This window comes from Electrophorus electricus, chromosome 3 (genome assembly GCF_041902795.1).
Source record: "Electrophorus electricus isolate QZ-2024a chromosome 3, ASM4190279v1, whole genome shotgun sequence".
NCBI classification, from domain to species: Eukaryota; Metazoa; Chordata; class Actinopteri; order Gymnotiformes; family Gymnotidae; genus Electrophorus; species Electrophorus electricus.
The window spans coordinates 8,954,860-8,967,500 of record NC_137499.1 but is presented as its reverse complement, the minus strand read 5'-3'; the positions used below and the strand labels follow the sequence as shown (position 1 = coordinate 8,967,500).

The 12,641-nt window shown below is 50.8% G+C and overlaps 1 protein-coding gene across 2 annotated transcripts in view; it reads left to right on the top strand.

Annotated features, from left to right (window-relative positions):
• The window catches only part of ankrd50 (ankyrin repeat domain 50), a 33,169-nt gene extending 21,351 nt beyond the window's left edge, over window positions 1-11,818 (top strand). For both annotated transcript variants that reach the window (XM_027032021.3, XM_035526475.2), the window contains exons 4-5: window positions 5,561-9,096; window positions 9,498-11,818. In XM_027032021.3, the coding sequence (XP_026887822.2) occupies window positions 5,561-9,093 (3,533 nt within the window). In that variant the 3' untranslated portion in view covers window positions 9,094-9,096; window positions 9,498-11,818. The remainder of the gene's footprint in view (window positions 1-5,560; window positions 9,097-9,497) is intronic.
• The last annotated feature ends 823 nt before the right edge of the window (window positions 11,819-12,641 follow it).

Sequence of the window (12,641 nt, the reverse complement as noted above, 5' to 3'; positions counted from 1 at the left end):
TCCAAATTCAAAATCGGGCCCACCGTGCTGCCAGAACCAGCGTTGGAGCACTACTACGCATCTACTCGATGACTCCGTGGACATCGCTCCCGGTCCAAGTTTTCCGGAGCTGGATCTGATTCGCTGTCTTTTGTGTGGCAATGAAGTTGGGGGGGAGGGGAGGAGAAGAGTGATGGAGAGGAGAAGAGTGATGGGGAGAGGGGGGAGGAGAGGAGAAGAGTGATGGGAGAGGGGGGAGGAGAGTGATGAGGAGAGGAGAAGAGTGCTGGAGAGGAGAGGAGAAGAGTGATGGAGAAGAGTGATGGGGAGAGGGGAGGGGGGAGTGGAGAAGAGTGATGAGAGGGGAGGGGAGGAGAAGAGAAGAGTGATGAGGGGAGGAGAGGAGAAGAGAAGAGTGATGGAGGAGAGGAAAAGAGAAGAGTGATGAGAGGGGAGGAGAAGAGAAGAGTGATGAGAGAGGGGAGTGGAGGAGAGGAGAAGAGTGATGGAGAGAGGAGAGGAGAGGAGAAGAGTGATGAGGAGAGGAGAAGTGATGGGGAGAGGGGGGAGGAGAGGAGAGGAGAAGAGAAGAGAAGAGTGATGGAGAGAGGAGAGGAGAAGAGTGATGGGAGAGGGAGGAGGAGAGTGATGAGGAGAGGAGAAGAGTGCTGGAGAGGAGAGGAGAAGAGTGATGGGGAGAGGGGAGGGGGGAGTGGAGAAGAGTGATGAGAGGGGAGGGGAGGAGAAGAGTGATGAGAGAAGGGGAGGAGAAGAGAAGAGTGATGAGGGGAGGAGAGGAGAAGAGTGATGGAGGAGAGGAAAAGAGAAGAGTGATGAGAGGGGAGGAGAAGAGAAGAGTGATGAGAGAGGGGAGGGGAGTGGAGGAGAGGAGAAGAGTGATGGAGAGAGGGGAGGAGAGGAGAGGAGAAGAGTGATGAGGAGAGGAGAAGTGATGGGGAGAGGGGGGAGGAGAGGAGAGGAGAAGAGAAGAGTGATGGAGAGAGGAGAGGAGAAGAGTGATGGGAGAGGGAGGAGGAGAGTGATGAGGAGAGGAGAAGAGTGCTGGAGAGGAGAAGAGTGATGGGGAGAGGGGAGGGGGGAGTGGAGAAGAGTGATGAGAGGGGAGGGGAGGAGAAGAGTGATGAGAGAAGGGGAGGAGAAGAGAAGAGTGATGAGGGGAGGAGAGGAGAAGAGTGATGGAGGAGAGGAAAAGAGAAGAGTGATGAGAGGGGAGGAGAAGAGAAGAGTGATGGAGAGAGGGGAGGAGAGAAGAAGTCCTGGGGAGAGGGGAGGAGAGGAGGAGGAGAAGAGTGATGAGGAGAGGAGAAGTGATGGGGAGAGGGGGAGGAGAGGAGAAGAGTGGATGAGAGAAGGAGAGAGAGAAGAGAAGAGTGAGTGGAGAGAGGGGAGGAGAAGAGAAAAGTGGTGAGGAGAGAGGAGTGATGGGAGAGGGGGGAGGAGAGGAGAGGAGAAGAGAAGAGAAGAGTGATGGAGAGAGGAGAGGAGAAGAGTGATGGGAGAGGGAGGAGGAGAGTGATGAGGAGAGGAGAAGAGTGCTGGAGAGGAGAGGAGAAGAGTGATGGGGAGAGGGGAGGGGGGAGTGGAGAAGAGTGATGAGAGGGGAGGGGAGGAGAAGAGTGATGAGAGAAGGGGAGGAGAAGAGAAGAGTGATGAGGGGAGGAGAGGAGAAGAGTGATGGAGGAGAGGAAAAGAGAAGAGTGATGAGAGGGGAGGAGAAGAGAAGAGTGATGAGAGAGGGGAGGGGAGTGGAGGAGAGGAGAAGAGTGATGGAGAGAGGGGAGGAGAGGAGAGGAGAAGAGTGATGAGGAGAGGAGAAGTGATGGGGAGAGGGGGGAGGAGAGGAGAGGAGAAGAGAAGAGTGATGGAGAGAGGAGAGGAGAAGAGTGATGGGAGAGGGAGGAGGAGAGTGATGAGGAGAGGAGAAGAGTGCTGGAGAGGAGAAGAGTGATGGGGAGAGGGGAGGGGGGAGTGGAGAAGAGTGATGAGAGGGGAGGGGAGGAGAAGAGTGATGAGAGAAGGGGAGGAGAAGAGAAGAGTGATGAGGGGAGGAGAGGAGAAGAGTGATGGAGGAGAGGAAAAGAGAAGAGTGATGAGAGGGGAGGAGAAGAGAAGAGTGATGAGAGAGGGGAGGGGAGTGGAGGAGAGGAGAAGAGTGATGGAGAGAGGGGAGGAGAGAAGAAGTCATGGGGAGAGGAGAGGAGAGGAGAAGAGTGATGAGGAGAGGAGAAGTGATGGGGAGAGGGGGGAGGAGAGGAGAAGAGTGATGAGAGAAGGAGAGGAGAAGAGAAGAGTGATGGAGAGAGGGGAGGAGAAGAGTGATGAGGAGAGGAGAAGAGAAGAGTGATGGAGAGGGGAGGAGAGGGGAGGGGGGAGTGGAGAAGAGAAGAGTGATGAGAGAAGGGGAGGAGAAGAGAAGAGTGATGGAGAGAGGGGAGGAAAAGAGTGATGAGGAGAGAAGTGATGAGGGGAGGAGAGGAGAAAAGAAGAGTGATGGAGAGAGAGGAGAGGAGAAGAGTGATGAGGGGAGGGGAGGAGAAGAAAAGAGTGATGGGGAGGCGAGGAGGGAGAGCACATAATGTTTCTTTTTCCATTCTGGATGTGTCCTGAGCTGGGGAGGTGAGGAGAACACGCTCCATTTGATTTGCTGATGCATCCAAATGTGGCACTCTGAGCGTGAGGGTGCTCTCAAATTTCTCACACACGCACATATACACACACACTGTGCCTGTCTCGAGGCTGTCATCTGATCTCCTCTGTGTGTGTGTGTGTGTGTGTGTGTGTGTGTGTGTGTGTGTGTGTGTGTGTAGTGTATGGCTCCGTGTCCATTTGCCGAGACTCTGGCAGCAGATGTGGCTGAGCCCCAAGCTCCATCTCTCCATCGCCATGGCGGCTGTAGGTGTGGCCGAGCGCCAAGCTCCGCCTCTCCTACACAGGCCCACACACACACACGACACTACACGTGCTGACACACACACAGTATACAGTACACTACACATGCCCACACACACCTTACTACATGTGCTGTGTAGAATATAGCAGACTAAACACACTTCAGTAGGGGTGCACTGTTAACATATGTTTAGTGCATACGTATTTGCTCTCTGTATCCAGGTGTTTGTGTGCGTGTGTGTGAACTGTAATAAAACTGGTGCGATCAAAGCAGAAATGTTCTCGACACCTTCATGGACGCGTTTGCCTGCATGAGCCACCGTCTGCTGGCTCAGTGCGACCTCTGTGCCAGGCAGCGTGGAGATGGAGAAGGAGACCGCGAGGGGCGCAAGGTGGAGATGCTTCCTCCCGGGGCAGCACCATGTGCTGGATCGCTCGGACGCACCTGCCCGAGTGTGGCTTGTCTCTGGCCTGCCACGGCGCTGAAGCTGTAGGCGGAGGTGTTACAGAAAGTGTGCACATGTCATTTCTGTGCTGCAGGCTGTCTGGTGTGTTCGAGCGTAAACAGACACAGGTGAGGACAGGCAGTGGTCGCTCACAATTGGAGGTGGTCCTTCGGGGGGGGGTCAAGCAGGCTGCTGGGAGTGCCCCCTAAGCCCCAGGAAAACTTTTTTCTATTTCTTTGTCTCGTATGTTTGTTGCTTTTTTATTTCTTGTCCTCAGCTGGGTCTAAAACTCCCAGCGTGTTGCTGTTTTGACATATGCATTGCTAATCAATCCAATTTCAGTCTCCAGACTTTCTAAAGGCACAAAATACACTGTGACATATTTCTGTGGGCTCCGAGAAATACCCGTTTCTTGAAAATGCTCCTTTTAAGGAAACAGGAGTGCCGAATAAAAGCATTTCGTTCCACTCCGAAATGTATTTGAAGAAATTTCCAATTTCTCAGAAGTTTCCAATTACTAGAAGGCCGTTTGTTTGTTATCCTCTGTTAAACTCCATGAACCTTATAACTGATGGCAGGCCTCCAAACCAAACGTTCAAGCAACCTCCCTAAACAGACAGGGGGAAAAGTTACAAACAAGCCCGCTGGCAAGACTGCAGACTGCAGGCATCAGTCCCTCACCCCCTGCCCCTGTTTTCCTGTTAAATCTCTCTTGCTGCTTCAGCCCATCTAGTTCCTGGATTGAGGAGGAAGTCTAGGGCAGTGGCCCTGGAAATGAATGCAGTCCCGTGGGACGGTCTGTGGGAAACGCCCTGCTAACGGCGAAAACGGCTGCGGGTAGGATGACCTCAGGCAGCAAGGAGCAGGTCTCTCAACACGTCAGGGTATTCAGATCGTCAGCACGTTTGTGACATGAGAAATTAAAGAATTTTTAAAAGAAATGGGAGTAGCGTGTGCCACAAACCAGGAAGGTGCATCTCACAGGCATTTAAAGAATTCAGGAGAGAAAGATTAGGTACTACAGAGATTACTGCAGAGCGGATTTAAATAGTAAACATCTAAACAAGATTTTATCTGTCCTGTTTTTGTTTATTGCAGGTGTGCCATTTTATATTAAGGTTTGTAGTTTTTAATTAGAACTCTATTAGTTACATTTGGAAGTCAATGTCAAAATTACCCAGGTCATTTAAAATGCAAATTTTATAATTATAGCTTAATGATGGGATGGACCCGTGTAAATACTTATTTCTCAAAGACACAAATGGGAATACAGGGATTGTTGTATTTTGTGGAGCTATTGGTGTTGGGGGTTGTTTGTCCCAGCAGAAGCGTATGGAAAAAGAAATATCTTGAATTCAGTGGAGGAGTTTACAGAGAAGGCTTGTCTCACTCGTCTATGGAAACAGTAAATAAGTCCTCGCCTAAATGCATCTCCTGCCCTCAAGTCTCCTGATGTGCGTCTGTGCGAGATTGTTGTCCCTATGCCTGTGCCAGAGATAAAAGTGAGGAATTTGCACTTATCTAAAAGCGATCTGCTTTAGCGCGGAGGTTTTGCTGGCACACACACACCCTAGTAAAGGTCAGCACATGCAGCGGGTGCCGTGAGTGTGTGAGGGCATCACAGATCTGAGAAGCCTGTTTAGATGTCCCTGGTCCAGCTCCAGGAACCAATAATGCTTCTTTAGCTGTTTACTTGACATCAGAAGCAAAGACATTCCATTCGTTGCCGATACAGAAACGGTTCTTTCATCTTTTGTGGCCGAACCGGAACATTGTTTTGCACCAGCTCCAGACGGGTCCCCTGCTCCGGCGTAGACGGGCATTTAAAATTTTCACTCTTCCACGGCCTTCATGGGGAAGCACCTGGGCGCTGTTCCACCGCAGTTTGTCAGAGGGCCAATTAAAATGTGATTATCTTCACAAAATAGAATTGCGCTCAATGCAGTTAAATAAATGAACCCTGAGACTGTATTTCATTGGTGTATTTAAACATGATTATTGCCATGTTCGGAGATGTATTTATGCTCTTTGTCATAGTTGGTGGGATTTTGCTGTTTTCCAGAATTTTCATTTTTCTTCTTTCAAGGTTTACCGATTATATGATGTGCCGTTAACTGAAATGTCCTGGTGCTCAGTTCTAACTGCAGGTCCTCTCTGCCCAGCTACAGCTGATCTGCTTTGACAGATCGATCTAACGACACCGTGTCCTTTCTCTGTCTTTACAGGCTTTCGCAAAATCAGCCTGGATGACCTGCGCAAAGCGTACATCGTCAAGGACGTCCAGCAGTATATCCTGCACCGGCTGGACCAGGAGGAGGCACTCCGGCAGCACCTCACCAAGGAGACAGCAGAGATGCTGAACCAGCTCCACATCAAGAGCAGTGGCTGCTTCCTGTACCTGGAGCGCGTCCTGGACGGCGTGGTGGAGAGTTTCATCATGCTGCGTGAGATCCGCGACATCCCGGGAACCTTGAATGGACTCTACCTGTGGCTCTGCCAGCGGCTGTTCGTCCGGAAGCAGTTTGCGAAGGTGCAGCCCATTCTGAACGTAATTCTGGCCGCCTGCAGGCCTCTGACAGTCAAAGAGCTCTACCATGCCGTGTGGACTAAGAACATGTGCCTGACCATGGAGGACTTCCAGAAAAAGATGGACATCCTGTCCAAGTTACTGGTTGACGGACTTGGAGGTACCAAGATCCTGTTTCACTACAGCTTCGCTGAGTGGCTCCTGGATGTTAAGCACTGCACGCAGAAATACCTGTGCAACGCTGCCGAGGGTCACCGTATGATGGCCATGAGCTATACCTGCAGAGCCAAGCAGCTGAAACCCCTGGAGGTGCAGGAGTTCGCCCTGCACTTGATCAACTCCAATCTTCAGATTGAGCCCTTTAACCTGGCCCTGTGGATGGTGTGGAACGGCACGCCTGCAAAAGATTCCCTTTCCACATCCATCCCCAAAGAGCAGGAGGTGTTGCAGCTACTAGTCAAAGCCGGCGCTCACATCAGCAACGAGGATGACCACGCGTCGTGCATAGTGCAGCAGGCCCTGGAGCGGGAGGACTCCATCTGCACCCTGCTGGACAACGGGGCTTCCGTCAACCAGAGTAACTCCAGCGGGCGAACGCTGCTAGCTAATGCAGCATACAGTGGAAACCTGGACGTAGTGAACCTGCTCATCTCCCGTGGGGCCAACATGGAGCTCGAGGACAACCACGGACAGACACCCCTCACGCTTGCTGCCAGGCAAGGTCACACCAAGGTTGTCAACTGCCTGATCGGCTGTGACGCGAACATCAACCATACTGATCACGACGGATGGACCGCGCTAAGGTCTGCAGCCTGGGGCGGGCACTCCGAGGTAGTCTCGGCCCTCCTTTACGCAGGGGCAAAGGTTGACTGCGCAGACGCAGACAGCAGGACCGCCCTTCGAGCAGCAGCGTGGGGAGGTCACGAGGATATCGTCCTTAACCTCCTCCAGCATGGAGCAGAGGTCAACAAGGCAGACAATGAAGGGAGGACTGCACTCATTGCCGCTGCCTACATGGGCCACAGGGAGATAGTTGAGCACCTGCTGGAGCACGGCGCTGAAGTCAACCATGAGGACGTGGACGGACGCACGGCACTGTCCGTTGCAGCTCTCTGTGTGCCTGCGAGCAAAGGCCACGCATCAGTGGTCAGCCTTCTCATCGACCGTGGTGCGGAAGTGGACCACTGTGACAAAGACTGCATGACCCCCCTTCTGGTTGCCGCCTATGAAGGACACGTGGACGTCGTGGACTTGCTTCTGGAAGGAGGTGCGGACGTTGACCACACGGACAATAACGGGCGAACCCCCCTGCTGGCTGCTGCATCCATGGGACATGCGTCCGTGGTCAATACGCTGCTTTTCTGGGGCGCTGCCGTGGACAGTATCGACAGCGAAGGAAGAACAGTGCTCAGCATAGCTTCTGCCCAGGGCAACGTGGAAGTGGTCCGGACTCTGCTGGACAGAGGCCTAGATGAGAACCACAGAGACGATGCCGGCTGGACACCCTTGCACATGGCCGTGTTTGAAGGGCACAGGCAGGTATGTGATGCCCTCATTGAGCAAGGCGCCCGATGCGCCGAGGTGGATAACGATGGACGTATACCCTTGATTTTGGCTGCTCAAGAGGGCCATTACGACTGCGTACGTATCCTCCTTGAGAATAAGTCTTGCATCGATCAGAGAGGCTACGATGGGAGAAACTCTCTCCGGGTGGCAGCCCTGGAAGGACACCGAGATATTGTTGAGCTTTTGCTGAGCCACGGAGCCGACATAGACTATAAAGACGCCGATGGTCGCCCGACCTTATATATACTGGCTCTTGAGAATCAGCTGGCTATGGCAGAGTATTTCCTAGAGAATGGTGCCAATGTGGAGGTGAGCGATTCTGAGGGCAGAACGGCGCTCCACGTGTCGTGTTGGCAGGGCCATTTAGAAATGGTGCGATTGCTAATCAGCTACCACGCAGATGTTAACTCATGTGACAACGAGAAGCGGTCTGCTCTTCAGTCCGCTGCGTGGCAAGGGCACACAAAAGTTGTCCAATTTCTAATCGACAACGGCACCCACGTTGACCACACATGCAACCAGGGAGCCACCGCACTGGGTATCGCGGCTCAAGAGGGCCACATGGACGTGGTCCACATCCTTTTAGAGCATGGCGCAGACCCCAACCACGCGGATCAGTTCGGCCGCACGGCCATACGGGTGGCAGCCAAAGGAGGGCACGCGGTGATCATCAAGCTCCTGGAGAAATACGGCGCCACCAGCATCAACGGCTGCAGTCCCTCGCCTGTCCATACCATGGAGCAAAGCACAGGAAAGATGCAGTCGCTCACCATCAAGTCCAGCAGTTCTGGCAGCACCGGAGCAGGGGACATCCAGTCGGCGGGTCGCGGTTTGTCGAATGGACCCGTCCATGCTTTCAGCTCCCCTTCAGAATCTCCAGACTCCACCGTAGACAGACAGAAGTCCTCCCTTTCCAACAACTCCCTCAAAAGCTCAAAGAACTCCTCGCTGAGGACCACGTCATCCACCTCGACGGCCCAGACCGTACCCATAGACAGTTTCCACGGGCTCAGCTTCACCGAGCAGATCCAGCAGCACTCGCTGCCTCGCAGTCGCAGTAGACAGTCTGTAGTCTCCCCCTCTTCCACAACCAAGTCGACCGGCCCCCTGCCAGGGTCTCCTGTGAGTGAGCTTGACTGGAGTCAAGCGAAACCAGGCCTGAAGTCTTCTAAAGGTGGAAAGAGCCGGAACGGGACAAACAGCTGCCCGAGAAAGGAAGGCCCAGGGGACAAGAAGAAGATGAAGAACAGCAGCGCTCTTCCACAGGGTCAGGTTCTGGAATACGAGATGACCCAGTTTGATAAAAGGATCGCTCTCAACAAGCCAGTATCGAGTATCGCGGTGAAGGATCCTCACTGTAAGATAGTGCTGGGAGGCCCCAGCTCCCTGGATTCTGGACAGTCTCAGGAGGTTTACATCCAGCAGCAGAGCTGTGCGGAGAAGAAGAGGAATGGGATTATGACCAACCCCAAGTACCACCTGCAGGGGAATCAGGTTTTCTTAGGGAGGGTCTCGGTCTCCAGGACCATGCACAACAGGGTTCACCAGGACGTCCTCGACAGCTACCCAATAGGGGAGACGGAACTGAGCCTTAAACAAGCCCTGAAACTGCAGATTGAAGGATCTGAGCCTGGATTTAACTACAAAAAAGAGACACCTTTATAACTGGTAAGTGAATGAAAAGAACCATGTTTTATTTATGACCACTTGCGTGTAAGTTGGCAAGAGACTCGTTCCATGACTACCCGCAGATTTGTACCCAGCATCCACACCACGAGTGAGATTATAGTGCAGCTCTGAAACATGCTAAGAGCTGTGCATAAAGCTCTAATTTTGCTCTTTAGGTTTGGTGTTCTGACATCACATGGCTCTAAGCCACGGTAAATGTTACACTTAGTGGGTAATTGGTCTTTAGTTTCATAAATGTTCTATTACCATAGTCTATTACGCTGTCATTAAACTGACCGTAATAGAATTATTCGTGTATTTCTGGTAAAAACGTCGACATCGTGCCAGGAAAACATTTTCCAACCGAATGCTAACCCAGTTCATTTCGTTGGTCCTTGCAGGCGTCTTGAGCTGAATCCATCATCCAGCCCTCATGGAGAATGTGCCCGAGCAACGGTTTTCCTCGGAACAAAGAGCCGGGGCCGTGGATGAAGAGCACTCGATACAGGATCAGATACAAATGCATCACCGATACAGTTACGCCTTCCCCAAAGGAAATAGCCCTCGATTAACCCCTGCAGTCTGAACATTACGCATACGCTCGCAGACGTCACGGCTTCGCCACCCTCAGTGGAACGTTCCCTCGTATTCAGGCAAAATGGCAAGGAGGAGGGTGAACAAAGCCAAACCCAATGAAAGAATGAATGTTGATGGCAGCAAAAGGCTAACGTGAAAAGACTTTTAATGTGCCTACCGATAAAGCCTACTCATTCATGCACACCCATCATTTTAATTTAATGTATTGATATTTAATATGCACTTTTGTTTTGAAAAGAGAAAAAAAAAAAACCAAATCACTTTTGTTCATTGTTTTTCTCTCTGGTGCTTGTTTTTATTTTAATCCTAGTAACTGTTCAAAAGAAATACACATTTCATGTTTCTGGCTTTTTTTGGTGTTAATACATTATTTTTCTACCTAAGTGAAATGTCCAAAAAGAACAGCAGCATACCAGACAAGCAAAATACCAAGGTGATCAATAATATCTGAAAATACTACCCCTATCTCGTAAGTCACATGAGCACAGCCAGGTATAGGATCCCAAATTATGAGTACAAATAACATCCAAGGTCCGCGGGATGCATGTAAAGCAGCCTCAAGTTAGTCCTCTTCAGTGTAATCAGCCGTATTTATTTTGGAGAAAGCCACTTGCAGTTATGCTTTATGCTATACCATGGTGCTGTGAGCAGATTTTTGCCTGCAATTACAAATCTTTTTCATTTTTCTTGCCTACATCTTATGACAGTCTTATTTTAACCTTATATCATGTGTATTGTAGTGTTACTGGCGCCCTGCCAGGGGAGGGGTTGCTTTCATCGACATTTTTATTTAGTCCCTGTGGGACCCATTTTTGTAGTTTTGCTGGGTTGTTTTGGTGCGTGTGTGTGTGTGTTTGTTGTTTTTAATATACATTTCTTTGGTGTGTTGAATTATTTACAAACAAATTTAAACATCTGATGTGTAGCGTTAAAAGAATACGGTGCTAAAGGCAAAGAAGTTCTCAGTGACCTTGTGCAAGGGACTAAGATGTGTATGACTAACGCAGCACAGAACTGACTGGTTTCCAGTCCAGGATGGTTCATCTGTTTCCTGAAAGCCCACCCTGTGTGTCAGGATATGACCGCTCCAGTACACACTATTCGGACACTATCCGGACACACTGCCCCGTGTGTCCGGATATGACCGCTCCAGTACACGACTGCCCCGTGTGTCCGGATATGACCGCTCCAGTACACGACTGCCCCGTGTGTCGGATATGACCGCTCTAGTACACGACTAGGAAAGGAGAGAGCGGGGAGAGAGTGTGAGAGAGAGAAGCATAGAGAAAGGGAGAGTGAGAGAAGGATAGAGAGAGGGGAGTACCCCGTGTGTCAGGATATGACCGCTCTAGTACACGACCACCCCGTGTGTCAGTATGTGACTGCTCTATTATATGACCACGCTATTACATGATCACCCCGTGTGTCAGTATATGACTGCTCTAGGCTTACACCTTTGCCTGGGTATTCACATATATGTGATTCGGTGAGGTCAAATCCAGTCACTGTAACCTCTTACCGTACACACCAGGCATAATGAATATTTTGGTTTCAGGGCATAGTCTGAAATGTATACTGGTCATGCCAAAGTTGAAACACTTAGTGAGGGCCCAGTATTAAAGAAGGCCCTCTCTTTTGGAGAGAGGGGGGAGGGGTCATGGAACACCGTCCAGGGATTTAAGACATCTGTTCCTGCTGAGAGAGGGAGAAGACGTGCTGTAGGGTAGCATTCGCCAAACTGTACCAGGGATGAGAAGAAAAGCGAACAAATTAATCAACAAACGGGCAAACAGACTAATGAAAAACAGGACATCTGAATGAGAGCCTTGCGCTGAAGGCAGAGCGAGTGAGATGGAGGGAAAGGAAAAGAGATCAACTTTGCAAATGAATTCTGCACAATATTCAGAAATGTCAAGCTGCCATGATTCTCTGTCCTGCCTATACTGCATGTCCTCTGGCTGGAGCGTCTAACCCTTAGGGCCATTAGGAGCCGGTGGAGAGATGTTTGACTGTAAATAGCTTACCATGTACATTTAAACCTTGCATTTTGATTTTTTTTTTTTCTTGTATTATATCCCCCCCACCCCAACGTATATTAAAGTGCTTAATAAACATATTTGCTTTACTGCTGCAATGGTTCGTTCTCTGTAATCTACCCGCTGCTGAACACAGGGGCTCTTTGAGCATGTTGGACAGACTGTGGTTTTAGCGCTCCCACACATCTAAGCTCCTGAAACTCCAGCTCGGTTAGGAACCGACGAGTGAAAGCAAGTCCTCCCCTTGAAGGAGGCCACCGAGCCGCAGGCGCGCGGAGCTGCTGTTCTCCGCCAAACCCGTCCAAGTGTACCACAAAATATGGGTCTGTCACGCGGGGTGTAGCAGCGAAAAAGAAGCCTGTGACTTGTCAGGACAGAGCAAAAATGTGTTGAAAGGTAATGGAAGAGCTGAGTGCTCGATAACAGCTGCATGATAAGGGACCAGACGGGAGGCTCTTAACCAGAGAGGCTCTGCTCCAGCAGTGGAACACGAGCACATGGTGCTTCCCACTGGATGAAAACAACGCATTGTTTCACCTTCTGAGCTTTAATCTCCCGCACTCCACTTACAACCTTAAAGGCTGCCAAAAATTGGATACTCCACACACACATACACAAAGACACTTCACCTCAGCATTTAAAAGAAACTGTAGATATCTCCTGTGGCTGCACACAACAAATTCTCTCTCTCTCTCTCTCTCTTGCTCTCTCTCTCTCTCGCTCGCTCTCTCTCCCTCTCTCTCTCCCTCTCTCTCTCCCTCCCTCTCTCTCTCTCTCTCTCTCTCTCACTCTCTCTCCCTCCCTCTCTCTCTCTCTCTCTCTCTCTCTCTCTCTCTCTCTCTCGCTCGCTCTCTCTCTCCCTCCCTCTCTCTCTCTCTCTCTCTCACTCTCTCTCCCTCCCTCTCTCTCTCT